This window comes from Scyliorhinus torazame, chromosome 12 (assembly GCF_047496885.1).
Source record: "Scyliorhinus torazame isolate Kashiwa2021f chromosome 12, sScyTor2.1, whole genome shotgun sequence".
NCBI classification, from domain to species: Eukaryota; Metazoa; Chordata; class Chondrichthyes; order Carcharhiniformes; family Scyliorhinidae; genus Scyliorhinus; species Scyliorhinus torazame.
Genome location: NC_092718.1, coordinates 188,237,139 through 188,255,684, shown reverse-complemented (window position 1 = coordinate 188,255,684; position 18,546 = coordinate 188,237,139). Strand labels below are relative to the sequence as shown.

General features: G+C 44.5%; 2 protein-coding genes across 2 annotated transcripts in view; both read right to left on the bottom strand.

Annotated features, from left to right (window-relative positions):
• Positions 1 to 18,546, bottom strand: part of pitpnm3 (PITPNM family member 3) — a 665,462-nt gene that overhangs the window by 556,845 nt on the left and 90,071 nt on the right. The window lies entirely within an intron of this gene.
• LOC140387269 (uncharacterized) lies at positions 10,875 to 13,948 on the bottom strand. Its single transcript, XM_072470221.1, has 2 exons — positions 13,374 to 13,948; positions 10,875 to 13,247 (listed from the first exon to the last, which is right to left on the bottom strand). Exons 1-2 carry the CDS (start codon positions 13,934 to 13,936, stop codon positions 10,898 to 10,900), a joined length of 2,913 nt encoding a protein of 970 aa, XP_072326322.1. The 5' UTR covers positions 13,937 to 13,948; the 3' UTR covers positions 10,875 to 10,897.

Here is an 18,546-nt window from a genome sequence, read left to right as displayed (position 1 = left end):
CAACTGATGGGGTTCAGTGTGTGCATTGCTCAACATGGCAATTGTGGGCCTACTGATGTCCACTTATATTTTGAAAGGCCTGGGCCCTGACTTCAAGGGCTGCTCTAACCATTTGGCAATGGGCCCCAGTGAGCAGTATTGGGCGCACAGTAACAAAAGGACAGAAGGCTATTACCTATCATTTTCAGGGCGCCACTACCACCTCTCCAGCAAGCAGAAGGACTTAAAATTGAGCCCAGAAATATCAGGTCACTGTCACTGAATCCATTTTCATGGCACAGTGAGATCATGAGAAATATATGATTAGTTTAGACCAGGAAATGCTTCTTGGTCCATAAGTTAAAAAAATACTCAAAACTGCAGCTTAAGGAACAAAGATAGTCATTAAATTGTTATTCAGAGGGAGGAATAAACATGAAGGCTTGTTATCCCAAAGATATCAAAAATAACAAGCAATTACTTCCCTTTTCTGATTGGGTGCCTTGCTATTTTTTATGTTTCATATGCTGCAACAATTAATAATGGCTTATTGACCTGTGAGGTTTCAACTCTGATCCCAACTGAGAGATTCCAATCAGGAAAGGTTGTGGAGTATCTTCTCTCGCAGCCTTAGTTACCTCTAGACTTCACTTTTCCAATGTGCTCCTGGCTGACCTCCCACATTCTACGCTCTGTAAAGTTGAGGTCATCCAAAGTTCTGCTGCCCTTGTCTTGAAGGGCCGAATGGCCTACTCCTGCACCTATTGTCTATGTTTTAACACAAAGAAAGTCCCGTTCCCCTGTTCCCCGCCCCGTGCTCACAGATCGAAACTGACTCCTGGTCAAGCAACATTGTGATTTTTTTAATTCTCAGTTTTGTTTTCAAAACCCGCCATAGCCTTGCCATCCCTCTCTCTGTAATTTCCTCCAACACATCCCTCTGAGATACGTGTGCTCATGTAATTTTGGTCTCCTGTGCATCAGTGATTTGAGCATTCCACTATTTGTGACTGGGCCTTTAGGTCCCTATGCCCTAAGCTCCGGAATATCCTCCATACCCCACTCTGCCTTTCTCCCGCACTTTCCTCCTTTGAGACACTCCTTAAAACCTCTTAACTGCCCTAATATCTCCTTTTGTGTCACAATGCCATACTTTGTTTGATCTGTGTAGCACCTTGGAATGTTTCATTTTGTTCAAAGTGCAAAATAATTGTAAGTTGTTGTTGAACAGGGAAAATTGTGGGGTGACCTCGTCTTTAAAATTATGAAAGGGTCGGATGAGGTAAACATGGAGAAGATGTAGCCACTTGTCGGAAGGAAGGTCTATCAATGTTTGACAGTTACTGATAAATTCAATGGGGAATTCAGGAAAAGCTACTTTACCCAGACAGTGGGTAGGGTGAGGAACTCATAGGATCATAAGAACATAGGTATGGGAGTGGGCCATTTAGCCCTTCAGCCTTGTCCCGCCATTCAGTGAGATCATGGCTGATCTGTGACCTAACTCCATATACCTGCCTTTGGCCCATATCCCTCAATACTTTGCTTGACAAAAACCTATCTATCTCAGATTTAAAATTAACAATTGATTTAGCTTCTACTGCTGTTTGTGGGAAAGAGTTCCAAACCTCTACCACCCTTTGAGTGAAGAAATGCTTCCAAACATCTCTCCTCAAAGGTCTATCCCTAATTTTTAGACTATGCCCCCTAATTTTAGAATGTCCAACCAGTGGAAATAGTTTATCTTTATCTACCCTGGCCTTCCCTGTTAGTATCTTGAATACTTTGATCAGATTACCCCTTAATCTTCTAAATTCTAGCGAAAACAGGATAAATTAGAGTAATCTCTCCTCGTAACTCAACCCCTGTGGTCCTGGTATCATTTTTGTAAACCTACATTGCACTCCCTCCAAGGCCAAAATATCCCTCCTAAGGTGTGGTGCCCAGAACTGCTCACAGTGACTCCAAGTGGGGTTTGACCAGGGTTTTGTATAGCTGCAGCATATCTCCTGTGCCTTTATATTTCAACACTCTAGATATAAAGGCTAGCAATTCAGTTATCCTTTTTGGTTATTTTCTGCACTTGTCCCTGGCATTTAAAGGACCTATGCACCTGAACTGCCAAGTCTCTTGGGACATCCACTGCACCTAACCTCTTAGAAAGTACTCTGCTCTATCCTTTTTTGGTCCAATATGGATAACTTCACATTTGCTTGCATTAAATTCTACCTACCTCAATTTTGCCCATTCACCATGTCTGTCGATATCTCCTTGCAATTTTATGCTATCATCTAGGCTGTCTACAATGCCACCTAACTTTGCATCATCTGCAAATTTGGATATACGACTTTCTATGCCATCATCCAAGTCATTAATGAATAGTGTGAATAATTGAGGCCCCAGCACAGTTCCCCGTGTTACACCACTAGTCACCTCCTGCCCATTCACTATGAATGGAGCAGCTGAGGCCAGAAGCATAGATACATTCGAAGTGTAGCTGGATAATCCGAGAGAGAGGAAGGAATAAAGGATTATGCTGATTATGCTGACTGCGCATGGGCGGGGAACTGTCGGCAGCCGCTGACGCTCCCGCGCATGCGCCGCATTTCCGCGCCAGCTGGCGGGGCACCAAACGCCATTTCCGCCAGCTGGCGGGGCAACAAAGGCCGTTTCCGCCAGCTGGCTGGGCGGAAATCCCTCCGGCGCCGGCCTAGCCCCTCAATGTTGGGGCTCGGCCCCCAAAGATGCGGAGTATTCCGCACCTTTGGACCGGCGCGATGCCCGTCTGATTGGCGCCAGTCGGCGGACATCGCGCCGTTGGGGGAGAACTTCGCCCTATATCACCATTCCTTCACTGTTGCTGGGTCAAAATAGTGGAACTTACTTCCTAACAGCACTGTGGCTGTACCTACACCAGATGGACTACAGCAGTACAAGAAGGCAGCTCACCACCACCGTTAAGGGCAATTAGGGGCGGGCAATAAATGCTGCCCTAGCCAGCGATGCCCACATCCTGTGAAAGAATACATTCTTAAAAAGTGTGCAGGGCGAGTGCGGTAAGTGGGTGAGATGGTGGGTAGGGTAGCAAGTGGATGAGTGGGTAAATAGATCAAGGGGAGGCAGTCAGGAAGGGTCTGAGGTAGCAAGTGGTCGGGTGATAGTCAGGTTGGGTTGGATCAGGTCAAGGGGTGTGGGACGTTGGCGAGTCAGTTCTGCCGTTACCCAGGAATTAGACTAGCTTTTAAGCTAACATTTCCTGGATAACTAGCCATGTAAGTACTATGGATTTGTCCTCTCACAAGTCACAAAAGATATGCTTGGGTGAATTGGACATCCTGAATTCTCCCTCCGTGTACCCGAACAAGTGCGGCGACTAGAGGATTTTCACAGTAACTTCATTGCAGTGTTGATGTAAGCCTACTTGTGACAATAATAAAGATTATTATTAGATACATGGGAACACCACCACCTGAAAGTTCCTCTACAAGTCTCTCACCATCCTGACTTGGATATATATCGCCCTTCTTTCACCGTCGCTGGTTCGAGATCCTGGAAGTGCCTCCCTAACAGCACTGTGGGTGCACCTACACCACATGGACTGCAGCAGTTCAAAAGGGCAGCTCACCACCACGTTCTCTAGGGCAATTAGGGATGGGCAATAAATCCGTCCTGGCCAGCGACGCCCACATTCCATGAATGAATTGTAAAAACAGCACACGCACTTGAGCATTACAAAACAGTTCATTTTACGAGCATACTTCCCAATGACATACTATCGATAATACAAGGTGTGGCTATGTGCCAGCAATAATGGAGCAATTCCAGTTATCGGAACATAAATCCTGCCTGATACATTGGGTAAACGAGCTGATTCATAGAATCATAGAATTTACTGTGCAGGAGGCCATTTGGCCCATCGAGTCTGCACCAGCCCTTGGAAAGAGCTCCCTACCTAAGCCCACACCATCACCCTATCCCCGTAACCCAGCAACTCCACCCAACCTTTTTTTTGGACACTAAGGGCAATTTTTAGCATGGCCAATCCACCTAACTTGCACACCTTTGGGCTGTGGAAGGAAACCGGAGCACCCGGAGGAAACCCACACAGACACGGGGAGAACATGCAGACTCCGCACAGACAGTGACCCGAGGGGGGAACTGAACCCAGGTCACTGCCGATGTGAAGCAACAGTGCTAACCACTGTGCTACTGTGCCGCCCTTCTGCACTCCCACAGCAGGGAGCTGACCATGAAGAGCGTGTGGCTCCTAGAATTGGGGCAACAGTACAGTATCTCATTTCTAATAAGTGCTGCTTCTGAGGGCAGAGCTCTGCTCCATAGCAGGTAGACTGGGAAGGAGCTGCCCAGCTGGTTATTATTTATTTTTATCATCAAAAGAGAACTTCTGCACAGAACACCGTTGGCCAAACCTCATGGGGGTAACTCTTTCTGGCTGTGGAGCTCTGCCACACCAGAGTCAGCACCCAAAATTCTTGTTTTAATCTGTCATCTATCGTTACTCCTGCACAATTTTGTTGAGTCTTTTGCGTGCAGTCAGCAATCAGGTGGACTTCACGACACCTCTGTCTTTGGTGCAGTTGCTTCTGACTTAACCGAGTTGTTAATTCACCCTATCCTGCACGAGGAGAGAAAAAAGGCAGGTGCATTTAACTGGTCGAAATTTCCTCAACTTCTTTCAACAAGTTCATTTAGAAAACGGAAGTTTTCTAAATGTACTGCCTTGATGAACTTCTGTAATTGAATAATTAGTGAAGTAATTGGCTAATGTTCAGTGACTCTAGAAGGTATTTACTAATGGCATTTAGTCAACAAATATTGATTTTGTTCATAGACTGCTGATGTCTTTCAGCGAGGAACACAGGTAATTTATTGTCCCTGCGTGTCTCATGAAGCTGAGGTTGAAATTCACATCTCCAGACTGCCGCAGTGACCTGTGCAGAGATTTCATTCAAACTGATTGAAATGATCATCATTGAGCTAGTCCTTCAGATTAAATCGCCAGTACCTGAAGCTTACCCAGAACTGTGAAATTACAGTTTCTATTCATATTGAAGAACAGATGAGTTGGTCGAAGAACATTTTCATGGGAGCCCTCCCTCTCCGCCAGTGAGAAATTTGGTGCAGGCTCAAAATCCAGAGAGAATTGAGAAGCCTGATTCTCTCTGCCGTGACTGGGTTCTGGAACCCCCACTTTCTGATGAGAATCCTGCCGCGGGAGCCTGGGGACCTCTTTTTAATACATTACCATGTCATTAGTGACCTCCCCCCCCCCCCCCCCCCCCCCACACACACACACACCACCCTCGCAGAACCTTGACCCAGCGCCAGCGTAACATCAGGATGGTGTCAATTATCCCAAGACTGGCCAGGTATGAGGCAATTGAGGGGGTACCCTCCCTGTGCTCAAGGTAAGTGTAGCCCCCAGGGGGCATAGAGGGACATGCCCAGGCAGTGCCCCGACAGTGCCAACCTGGCAGTGCCCACCTGTGCTGGGGGCACTGCCAGCACAGGACCCCATTGGGCGCCCCATGGAGGGGGGGGGGGGGAGCACGGACTTTGGGGAAGGGATATCTGCCGGCGATGACTGTCGGGGTGGGTGGGGGGACAGGGATCTACCGTTGATGACTGTCATGGGGGGTGTGGGGGAATCTGCCGGTGATGACTGTTGAGGGGGAGAGCCCCAAAACCTCCGCGGTGTGGCCTGGATGCCATTCGACAGACCGCTGGTCTTTTAAACATGGTGCCCCCGATCTGTTTGAAGCCGGTTCTCAGCTCGAAGAGGTCTTGCCTCATCAGAATGACAGCATCAACTACACCCTTGTGCTTTTTGCATTCCAAGAGGCTCAAGATGTCTTTCGGCTCGCCGGAACTGACACATCTCCATTTTTTGGTAAGATTCATAGAACATAGAACATCCAGTGCAGAAGGAGGCCATTCGGCCCATCGAGTCTGCACCGACCCACTTAAGCCCTCACTTCCACCCGATCCCCCGTAACGCAATAACTCCTAACCCTTTTTGGTCAATATGGGCAATTTATCATGGCCAATTCACCTAACCTGCACGCCTTTGGACTGTGGGAGGAAACCGGAGCACCCGGAGGAACCCCACGCAGACACGGGGAGAACGTGCAGACTCCACACAGTCAGTGACCCAGCGGGGAATTGAACCAGGGACCCTGGCGCTGTGAAGTCACAGTGCCATCCACTTGTGCTACTGTGCTGCCCTGTGGTTACAAAAATTCTGAGTCACCGAAAGTTCTAAATGCCCATGTGTCGCTGAGATTTTAAGCATTGTTTTAAGTCTGAGATCCCAGTCATGTATGAATAAATTCTTACACACACACATGTGATGGTAATATTTCTGCTGTCATCCACTCTGGTCTGGATTGCATCCACACCAAATACTTTGTTTGCTACTGTACGGCCAGCATACCATATTTACAGCAATCTGTTGGCCCATGTTACCATGCAAGTAAGTATTCTTTACATTGAGAATTTACAGAAACAATAGTGGGTGCGATTTCCACCCACCCTTCCCCCACGTCAAAAGAGGTCCACCATTGGCCAGCGGCAGGATCTTCCGGTCCCCCCAATGCCTATGGGGCTTTGTGTCGCTCACACCCTCCATCGCTGGGGCACCCAGCACAGGAAGTTCACCATCGGCAGGACTGGAAGATGCCACCAGCAGGAAGGGCCGGAAAATCCCACCCACTCATTTCAGTGATACTCTTTCCTGTTTCAATAATGCAGTGAACCTCAATCACACTGATATGCAGGCAAAGGACAAAGAGAAATCCTTTTAAACCGGTACAACTCTGAAGGATTGCATGATTTCCTTTTGGTGCTGAATCTATAGATACATGTATGAACTTCAAAGGTAAAATTAGGTGGATTGCACGATTACCTTCCTGTTTCAAAAGTTAAAAGAGGTGGCAGAGCTCCATTGTTTATTAACATGAAAAATGTGGTGGACATTTAAATGCTCACGAAAAAGGCTGACAATTTTTTTTGCTGGAGCACATAAAGTGCTCTGGAAAACCTATGGCTTCCTCACGTGTACCCGAGCAAAATTTCTCCAAATCATCCTGCAGTACCAGTACAAACTATGAGACATCTATCCTTGTTACTGTTGTCTGTGGGAACACCCTGTTGTTATGCTATCAAATGCACACGGAGAAATGAATAAAAACACCTCTGTGCAACAAGTCTTCCAGCGGCTTTCACCTACCGTGGTCCTCAATGAGTTCACATTTTAGGAAGTGTAACAACCGAGGCAGCTCCGTTTTGACAAATGCTGGCATTTTCACAACACCTATCCGGGAATGTGGCAAGATCCAGCTGAGGAATTACATTGTATAGACGTCCCAAACTCTTCCCTGCTGACATTGATCCACAATTACAACTTTACTGTAGTGTTTTCTTTTACCAGTACAAGATGTACAAACAATTTTGCCAACCTTCCAATGATTTAACACATCGTGCATATCATTTTGGCAAAACTGTTGAATGTGTATTTTGTCAGGTATGTCCAGAGGAGCATTTCAGGCCCTTTCTAAAGCAAATTCTACAAAATGTGTTTTTGCATCTTTGCCATCTTTGGAAGAATCATCAATCAATTCATATTTGGGATAATACTCGTTTTCATTGTCCAATTTACATATGTACTTAGAATCTATTACAAGCTGATTTGCTGCTCTAAGAACAATCCGTTGTGATCATCAATCCCACCTCGTTTAAGAATGCAGCATCTTAATTATAATTTAATTACCCCAGATCCCTTAGTCCTTAACCTTTTAAAGTGTAAAGGAAATGGTCTTCAGTCATCAGTGGGTGCGTTTCAACCAAAAGGATTCTTCAGTGTCATTTTGGGTGGGTTTGACGGCTGTTCCTCGCCGTCATTTATGGTGATATCCGCACTGCTATTCAACCACAGTTAGGGCGCAATCTAACCGAATTGCAACAGAGTCATAGAATTTTCATAGAATTTTCATAGAATTTACAGTGCAGAAGGAGGCCATTCGGCCCATCGAGTCTGCACCGGCTCTTGGAAAGAGCACCCTACCCAAGGTCAACACCTCCGCCCTATCCCCATAACCCAGTAACCCCACCCAACACTAAGGGCAATTTTGGACACTAAGGGCAATTTATCATGGCCAATCCACCTAACCCGCACATCTTTGGACTGTGGGAGGAAACCGGAGCACCCGGAGGAAACCCACGCACACACGGGGAGGATGTGCAGACTCCGCACAGACAGTGACTCAAGCCGGAATTGAACCTGGAACCCTGGAGCTGTGAAGCAATTGTGCTATCCACAAGGCTACCGTGCTGCCCGAGTCCCGTGTCAAGTATCTTTAACCGGGTGTTTCCCGGTCCTTGTGGGATCCCGTTAAATCTTGCAAGGCATGGCAAGCAGGGTAGATCTCGAAGAGGCCTTTCCGGGGGCGCGACCCGACCAGTAGATCACATCCTTAGTCATTTTTCTGGGACTTGGGGAGTTTCTCCCCGGTCAAGCCCACACTTTGAACTCTTTTAAAAACTGGGGAGCTACAATCGCCGGTGACACTGGCTCCTCAGAGATCAGGGTGGCGTTTTGAAAGCGTGTCCCAAACTCTTAAGTGAGCTTGAAGGTCCCCCACACTCCCCACCCATGGGCAATGTCACCTACGCACACTTGGGCATTACCTCCCTAAGTGAAGACAGCCCGCTGTGGAGTCACTGAGGGCTCCCTCCATTTCAAGGCCACCCCACCCCCACCCCATTTTGGGTCCCCCCCCTCCCCCTTTCAGGACCCTCACCCTTCACCCCCCCAAAACTTTATTAGGCCCCTTCATACCCGCCCTTTACCAACCCCCTCCCCACAATTCATAACCCCCTTTCATGGGTATTGCCCCCCTTCAGACCCGGGCCCTTGGCAGTACCATCCTGGCATTGCCATCCAGGCATCCTGGCAGCACCCCTGCCAGCAAGGTAGTGCCACTTGAGCACCTTAGCAGTGCCACGGTGCTCGTGTGCAATAGGGAGTGCTGGGGGTGGGGGGGGGGCACCCTGCCCTGTCTCTGAGCACTGAAGGGTCTCCAAAGGCCTGGGCGACCCCTCAGGCGCTGGTAGGCCTAGTCCACGATTGTGTGGGCCAGTACTAAATGGCACCCGGTCGAGGCCTCGTTAGTGAGGCCATTAGTTCCCTGGCTGTGGGAGAAAATGGGGCAAGCAGATTTAAATGAATCATGCGGCTCGTAAATATGCTGATCTGGTTCACAGCCAGCGAGGGCAAGATCCAGATCGCAACGTCTCGCAAGATTCGCTTGAATCTCACGAGACATCTCAAGCGTCCGGAATCTCATGAGAGGCCTATCACAAGAGTCATGGGCGCCACCAAGTCGGGCACGGCAAGGCTACTGAATCGCACCCAGTATCTGTCTAATTATGTGATCCTTCACAACAGTATAAAGGGAATTTTAATATCAGTTGCCTAGTCCATTGGAACCTCTGATGCCCTTCTGCAGTATCTGTCACAGGTTTTCCGTTGATTGGTACATACTCATGCCGGAAGACCATAAGACGTAGGAGCAGAATTAGGCCACTCGGCCCATCGAGTCTGCTCCGCCATTCAATCATGGCTGATATGTTTCTCAGGTAGGGGGGTCCAGAAGAGGTTCACAAGAATGATCCCTGGAATGAAGAGCTTGTCATATGAAGAACTGTTGAGGACTCTGGGTCTGCACTCATTGGAGTTTAGAAGGATGAGGGGGGGATCTTATTGAAACTTACAGGATACTGTGAGGCCTGGATAATGAAGAGGATGTTTCCACTAGTAGGAAAAACTAGAAGCAGAGGACATAATCTCAGACTAAAGGGACGATCTTTTAAAACAGAAATGGGGAGGAGTTTCTTCAGCATAGGGTGGTGAATCTGCGGAACTCTTTGCCACAGAAGGCTGTGGAGGCCAAATCACTGAGCGTCTTTAAGGTAACGATAGATAGGTTATTGATTAATAAGGGGACCAGGGGTTATGGGGAGATGGCAGGAGAATGGGGATGAGAAAAATATCAGCCTTAATTGAATGGCGGAGCAGACTCGATGGGCCGAGTGGCCTAATTCTGCTCCTATGTCTTATGGTCTATCCCCAGTCTCCTGCCTTCTCCCCAACGCAACAACCATTTCACTTGTTAAGTTAATTTATCAAGTGGCTCCTCAAAAGGGGTGATATAAGTTCGCTGTGGTAAGTCGAAGAAAACAAAATTATAGCAGTTAAACCAAACTACTGAAAGATAAAAACTTACTTGAGAGAAAGAAGCAAATTTCACACTAACATTTGGAGTTTGACAAGTGTAATTCTCAAGTCAATTACTACCAAGAAAGCCTTAAATATCACAGGCAGAAAGGTCATTCCACAGTGGCAATTTTGCCATTTCTATCATGCGACAATGCTAAATATAAAGACGAGTTCTGGAGATATCACTTTCAAATTAAGTGTCGTCAAGTTTATTGTGTATTTTTATACTATTTATTTGTGAAACACTTTACTGCAAACTCTCCCTCATCAGTTTTTATTAAACTGATTGTGCAATAATATATGTGCTCCTAAATGTCAAAACATATTAACTAATAATTATATGTGATCATGCTCCTCTGAAAAGAAAACTGGGCATTTTCTCCATCCCTCGCAAATCATTTTATGACAGCAGTACAATACTTTTTTAAAACTTTTAATTTCTACCATTTTCCAATTGTTTATTTATGTATGCTACATATTATTTGTCATCTTTTGTTCTTGGATATCTAACATTCACTTGTTGAATTTTTTGGGGTATTGTTTTCTTCACACCACTCCCCTCATTCCCACCCCCCACCCCCCCCCCGCGACCCCCATTTCTTCTCATCCATTTTTAATTATCTACTGTAAACTAAGTCCAGAAGATTTGACTTTATGCCTGACATCTTCAACCGCTCCGCTGTTGGTTATTCGTAAATCCACCAGTCCAGTGCTTCTCTTTCTGGAAGGACTAGGTCCTGTCACATTGAAGAGTTTAACATCTTTAGCTGGCTGATCATCTTTCCTTCCAGAGTGCAATCTGTAATCTGAGGAAACAGGTTTTCCTGTTCCACTGAAGCTAGAGGAATCACCTTCAGGTTTGCTTCCAGACCAGCTATCGCGTGGTATTTCTTCAGCGACTTGATCGGTTGCCAATCTTTCCTTTCTCATCCACCTGGAGTCACCGAGATCTGGATTAGCTTTGCTGTCAGATCTGATGGCTGATCTCTGTGACTTTCGGCCCACTCTCGGTGATTCGTTATCGAGTATTCCAGACAGCAATCCTTCTTCTCCTGGTCTGGTAGAGCGAGTGCTTACTTTACTAAACACTCGGCTTTCAAAGTTCTCTCGCCCATAATCTTCAATATATGGTTTTCTTGATAACTCTCCTGGATTTGTTTTACTATTATCACAGAGGGAAGATTGCATGACTCCATGAGAAGATCTGTAACCAGACTTGACCTGTCTCAGTGCTTTGTCATCTGAATATTTATTCATATCCAGGGATGCTTTGTGCAGTGATGTATAAAAATCAAGGGATATATCTGACCCGACGGAATCAGGTGAAGAACACTGATTTTCATTGCTGCCTTCTGTTATGGAACAATTTGAGGATATCAATGAATTTCCAGATCCTTTTTTCTTTAAAATCTGTTTGCCTAGGTATAAATCAAACTCAAACTTGTCAGATGAGTCATCCTGATCTCTAACATCTTTGGGACTTGCAATACTGATAGAATCCTTTTCTCTGGATAAGTTAGGTGCAATCCCATTATGATAATTTTGGTATTTTGCATTGCATTCTATCACCTTTCGAGAATGGAGAGGAGAGCTCTTTACTTGAATAGATACCCCATACTTGGCGGCCGTGGATTTTCTCTTGGGAACAATAGCTGGGGCTGCGTCCAGCTGGTGCCTGTCACTTGAATCTTGCTGCAGTGCCAGGGCTGAAGCAGCTTGCTTTTGCAGAAGTTTCTCCTTAATTTCTGCCTCCCTCCTTCGTTTCCTTTCATAATAATCCTTCCATACGAGGACAGCATAATTAAGATCAAGCTTTTTCTCCAGTAGTTTTTTCAACCCCCTAAACGCTTCAGCTGATGCACTTTCCACCTGTGGAGTCTTTTCTCCTTTGCCGATACTGGTCGCTGACCACATTTTCTGACAGTAGTTAAACACAGCGGATTTCCTAACTGGGTCATTGGAAAACTCTTTCAGGAACTGATTCTCACTTGCCAGTGAGCCCGTTTCATTCGCTGCGTCCTTTGCGGTTCTCGTTTTCATCGATTCGCTGCTTGAGTGAATAAGGTGGGATGTTGGGGCCTTGGTTTGTTCGGCTGAATTATTAGACTCCATTTTCTCGCCACTCGATCCAAATCTTTCGTCGGCCTGCTCGAATATTTCCTTGCCGTCAACTTTCAACCTACGACTGCCCAACTTTGCATTGGTGGCTCCAATTTTATCTCTCTGCATGTGCAATACTTTTACCTCAATTCCTGGTTTTGTCTCAAGGTTCACTTGACTTTTCAGGCTGCCTTCCGGAGATTGCATCTTAGCAGGCGACTCAGCAGGCATGGCTAATTGAGCAGAAACGGTTAATTTTGCAAACTGATTAGAATTTCGTTCACTTGCCTGTGTAAAGTTTCTAGCCCCTTCTTTATCAATATTATTCCCCAAAAATTGTACTTCAGCAAAGCTTTCCTTCTTACTATTCTTTATTACTAAACCTTCCGTTCTCAACTCTTCATTATGTTGTTTTTGAGGAACAGGAATTGATGCACAATTCTGTTCCTGCACATTCTCTGTTTCAGCACTGCCGGTACAAGGTGTACAAATAATGCTGCAAGCCTTCTGCTGGTTTAATAGAACTTGCACATCACTTTTGCGGACCGGTTGAGCAGGTATTTTGTCAAAAGAGGAATCTCCGGACATTTGCCGAGATTGTTCCAGCAATTCAGGCCTTTTTAAAGCTATTTCAGTAAAATCTGTTTGACAATCTCCACCATCTGCAGCTACAGATTCAGAATCTGCTAGTTTCTTCACTTTCGGTTCAGCTATCAAATTTACATTCTCCGCAGTGGGTGCAACAAGTTGGTGTAACTGTTCCTGCATGAGAGATAATTCTGGGGAATCTCTGGAATCTTTTTCTGTTGCATAAATATTCCTTCTTTTGATAAAATCCTTACCTTTCTCTTTTGTGTCTCCGGAACCGGGTCTATAAATATAATCACAAATGGATAGGAAAGTATCATCTTTTGCACTGTTGCCAACTTTGAAAGTATTATCAATGAATTCATTTTGGGGATAACACCTGTTTCCATTGTCCAATTCACTTACGTACTTAGAATCTGTTACAAGCAGATTTACTAGTTGAGGAACCGCCTGTTGCGATGATCTATGTGATTCTGCCCCATCTACTCCAGGAATAGAAGAACATCTTCTCTGTTCTAATTTCTTCATCCCTTGATCCACTCGTCCTTGACCACTTAAAGTGCAACAGTAAAGGTCTTCTGTTTCCAAATCATCAATCACAGTATCTGCATTATCATGTGATCCTTCAGCCAGGCTAATAGATGTGCATTTACAATCAGGTTCAGCAGATGTATACCTGGGACCTTCATACTTCGACACCTCTATTTGAGCCTCTCTCTTAGAATAAATCTCTTCTTCTGATTTAATGGAGTAATTTGTTTTGTCACATTTTTGCTTTGAAGCAGGTATTTGTGAAACATGAAACCATTGATACAGATTCGTATCAGCTTTCTTTGGTTTTCTCATTTGCTTAATATCAAAGAGTCCTTCAGTTGGCAGCTCTTCGTGTGACATTTCTATTGGACCAACACGCCTTAGTTCTTCCATGTTGAATTTCACACCAGGAACGGTCTTTGTTCTAACTTCATCCATTCCTCAGCTTTTTCAAATGTTCAGCTTGCAAGGATACAAATTATTCACCTTGAAACAAAGGCAATCATTATGACTCAGCTCTTATGATCTGGCGCAACATCACAATGTTAGTCTCGCATCACTGATGAAATCACAAAGGCATTTCACATCACCTTTAATTGATTCCGTGGTCCGCGAGGAATTTAGAATATAGCATTGGGGTACTTTCAGTTATAATTCGCTGAATTTAGAATTTTCTGGAGCTTTAGTTCTTTGCTTCCTCATCACTGACTAGGGTAAATTGTGTCTGGCCTTGTGGAGTTAAAAGAGCAGATTTCCCTCTGCCCCCCTATACTCAATCATGGGCAGAATGGTGGCATAATGGTTGCCTCATTACGCCAGGGTTCCTGGTTCAATTCCGACCTCTGTCCGTGTTGAGTTTGCACTTGCTCCCCTTATCTGCATGGGTTTCCTCCGGTTCCTCCCACAGTCCAAAAATGTGCAGGTTAGGTGGATTGACCATAATAAATTGCCCCTTAATTCCCAGGTTCTAGGTTATGGGGATGGGGCGGGATGGACGGGCGTGTGTAAATGGCTAGGGTGCTCATTCAAAGGGTCAGTACAGACTCGATGAACCGAATAACCTCCTTCTTAACTGTAGGGATTCTATGATTCTATATATATTGGGTAGAGCATTGCCATCATGCAGTCCACCCAAGTACACCTGAGCCCAGCCATGTTTTAGCATTTAGCTTGAATGTTCTTGACTGACTTACAGCTGATTGTTGAGCACTGACCCAAGTTCTCACGAGCAGTTCACCAGTCAGGGAGGCAGGATACTCCTGGCTCTGACACAGAGCAGAGCTGGACATTACAGCTTCAAGAAGTGTGTGTTTCTTTTTTTTTGGGGGGGGGGAGGGGGTGAGGGGCAGTGGAATAATCAAGTGATCAGAGTAGCAAGGGGCAGAGGTTGTTAGGAAGAGTCTTGTGTAGCTGGGAGGAACATTTAGTCTCACCTTGACCCCACAAAAGTCATTGAAGGAACGGGAAGTCACTATTTTAAGTGAACCACTTGCGGTGGGACCCCTTTGATGGCCACTGTTTAGGTAGCTCCATGCAAAATACCAATGCCCTGCCCATTGACATTTGAAAATTCCAGCAAGGTCCCATGTATGTCTTAGGATCCTGAAGAAGACAACCATCCAAATGAGGTGGGTACTCTGACCAGCCACTACCAGGAGCTGGCAAAAGTGGCAGTGAGCGAGCGGATTGTGGGGGTGGGCGGGAAGTGATAGATTATTGATTTATTGCTTTATTCAGGGTTTTAGGTGCTAATTGAATGCATAGCTAAAGAGTCAAATTAATAAAAATGACTTGGCTGTGAGAATACAGTTATTGTTTTAGATAATGGATCAACTATTGAACTCTCGTGTCTTGACTGGAAATTTAGACATTGTTCAAGTGAATGTTTCATATAATGAATTAGCTATTGTATTTCAGTGTATTTAGCAATAGGAATGTATCAACTAATTAGTTACAGCAAGGTCTACGGCCAGCAGTGGTGTAAGAAACCTATTTTCATGAGACCGTGCACATAAACGCTGAGGTAACTGTGATGGACACCAGTCAACCTTAAGTAATGGCCAATGTTTGATCAATAAATCATCCTCTAAGTAACAGACATCCATTTGAACAAACCAAGAGGTCCCAGCTAAGAATTAGAAACCAATCAGTGTAAATGAGGGATTAGACCATAGATAAGGATTCTCTTAAAATTAAGACCTTGTGGTCGAGGTCTCGTTCCTGCATTTCTGTCTTCCTGAATTCTTGAATCATCTATTTGTTTGTTTTCTTTATGCTTTATGTTTAATGCTTTTCTTTGCCATGAATTTGACCCGTTTATATATTGTTTGATATTTTGTTTCTTAGTTTTGACTCAGTTCTTATGAAAGTGTATTAAAGTGAATAATTAGCAATAAAGTTGTATTTTTGACACCTCCAATCAACCGGACAATCGACATTTATTAGAAGAAGGTAAAACATGAGTCCTCACAGGGGGGAATGAAAATTGCTCTCACAGAATTTTCTCACAATCATCACTGATCTAAAACAATCTGCTCTCTGTCAAAGTAACAGTACTGACAATTCTGTGTGTGTAATTGAAACCATTGCCAACTCACTCAAGCTGTTGCAGAGTTCAAACTAGAGCTTACAAGTTGGAGTCTTGATTCCTAGAACAAGCTAACATCTCTAACATTTAAATTAGCACAAGGGCTTGCAGAGAATATGGGAAACATAGCACGAATATAAAAGTTCAATCCTCAATGTAGCTAAGTAACCATTTTCAGCCATATTGTTGTGGGCAGGCAAGTCAAAATGAGTCCACACTTTCACATCTAGTTCCGAGACAAACTGGGTGATAAAAATCCTCCAGAGACTGGAGTAAACAGGGAAATGAAATAAAGGAACTATGATTCCCGGTTTTTAAAATAGAAGCATAGTTTACTGAATGATCATTGAATTATATAATTATATCTGCATTTTGTGATGAGTTTACCCAATGATGATCTTATGCCTGGGAGCTTCAATCCGAATCAGTCCAGCGCTGGTGGGAATATTCTGCATTAAATTCTTGCTGCTAAGCTGGTAAAACCAGCTGTAGATAAGAGACAATTGTTAGTCTGCGCAAACCGGCAACTAAAATTAGTCAAAAGTCCACAAATACATAGATCATAAAGTACATTTTGTGAAACGAGTTATTGGTTAATTTTCCCATTTTGTACAGGAGTCCACAATGTTCTCACCACTAATCTACTGAGAGAAAAATTGTAAGCAACGTGTATCCAGATTTCCAAAGTGATCGCCACAGCATAAGATCAGAAAACAATAAATGTCTCTTTTTTTCAGTTTAGGATGTCATGATAGGAAATAATAGAAGCACCAATACTTGAGAACCATATAACCATTTCAACATTCTTCATTGCTGCCAGTATGAATCACAGTCTTCTGATTAATGTTACAAATATGAGGTTTATTAGATTTTTATGTTTCAGGGCTGCGTCTTTAATATAAAGTAAAATGAAAGAGGTATTGGGACCAGTTGAGGTTTGTCTGACAACAGGTCTGAGTGAAGTGGCTGTTAAAATTAAAAGCTGGAAGGAAGGTGTAAGTTGTTCAAATATGGAGACAAGGCAGGAGCATCTGTGTTTACAGTGATGGGAATGATATCTCCAAAGTTGTGGAAGGTGATGAGGGTATCTAGTTGTAAATAGTTGTGCTTGAAGCTGTCAATTTTCCCAAACTATGATAGATGTGAATACTTGATGCACAAATGAAAAATGTTAAAAAAAAACCTCTCCAGTATGTGGCTGCGGTTTCTCAAGGCAGTCTTTCAGATGAGAGATCAAACATCAGATGATGTCTGAGCAACAAACATTGCCCAGGACACCTGTTATTCTTCAGGTAATGCACTGCGATCTTTTGCATCTATCTGAGAGGTAAACTGGACCTCAGTTTGATGCTTCATCTGAAAAACTGCCCTGAGGAACCGCAGTCACATACTGGAGAGTTTTTAAAAACATTTTTCATTTGTGCATCAAGTATACACATCTATCGTAGATTGGGTGGTTGCAATTTTGGGTTGCCCCTGAAACGCGCAGAGGATCAACACTTGGACATTTTGTAAACTCCATTCAGCTATTCAAGTTTCTATGTCAAAGGTAAAGTACATAGTTCCGAAATGGCTTACATTACTGTAAAGATGCACTTTCACAGAGTTAATTTGTGAACACAATTATCAGTAAGAATGGTACAGAAGCCTCATGGTCATAGCCAGCTCCCAAAATGTCTCAGCCCAGGAACATTTTTCACCATGGGGTGATTCCACACTCTGAGTCCCGATTGGTCACCCAGGCCATGTGACCCTTACTCTGCTGTGTTGCCCTTCAAGGGACAATCACCACAATTATCTCAAGCGACATTCAGGAGAGTTGTTGAAGTCCTGGTGGATGTGAAGACTATTGCTTTCCTTTATTCACTGGACTTTCTGAAGGCTTACAGAGTTATGCTGAATGGATGAAAGTGTGATGAGCAACAGCATGTTGAGTGTTGGGACAAACCTGGGGCATTGCAGTATTCACTTGGTCATTGACAAGCAGACAAGATGTCCATTAGGCTACTCCTGGTCCATAATGGGGCACAGTCCTCCACAGGTTGTGTGCACCAGTTTGTGGACAACTTGGCCATTGACCTTGCCTTGGAGGTTACTTTCCTCAGGAGGATTAGTGTACGGTCCAGCTTTGCCCCCACATCGATTGAGATGGGATCACGTTACTCAAACTTGTCCTAGAAGATCACGACCAGGGTTCACATAACATTCCTATTATCATGATGAGATGCAGTGCCTTGTTTCTTGCAAGAGTTTGGCTTGAGCTTCCATTTCTAGAATATTCCTCGGTGAAAGTCCGTTCAAGGTAGACTCCATGGACGGTAACTCTGTGGAGTGGAGTCAGAGTCGGAATGCCACTTCACTCTTAGTTTGCAATTTAAATTGCAGTATCGAATGGTTCCATATGCAAGACAATTGGCCAACCAAAGTTTAAACTTGCTGAGGAATTGCTGTGCAATCCTTA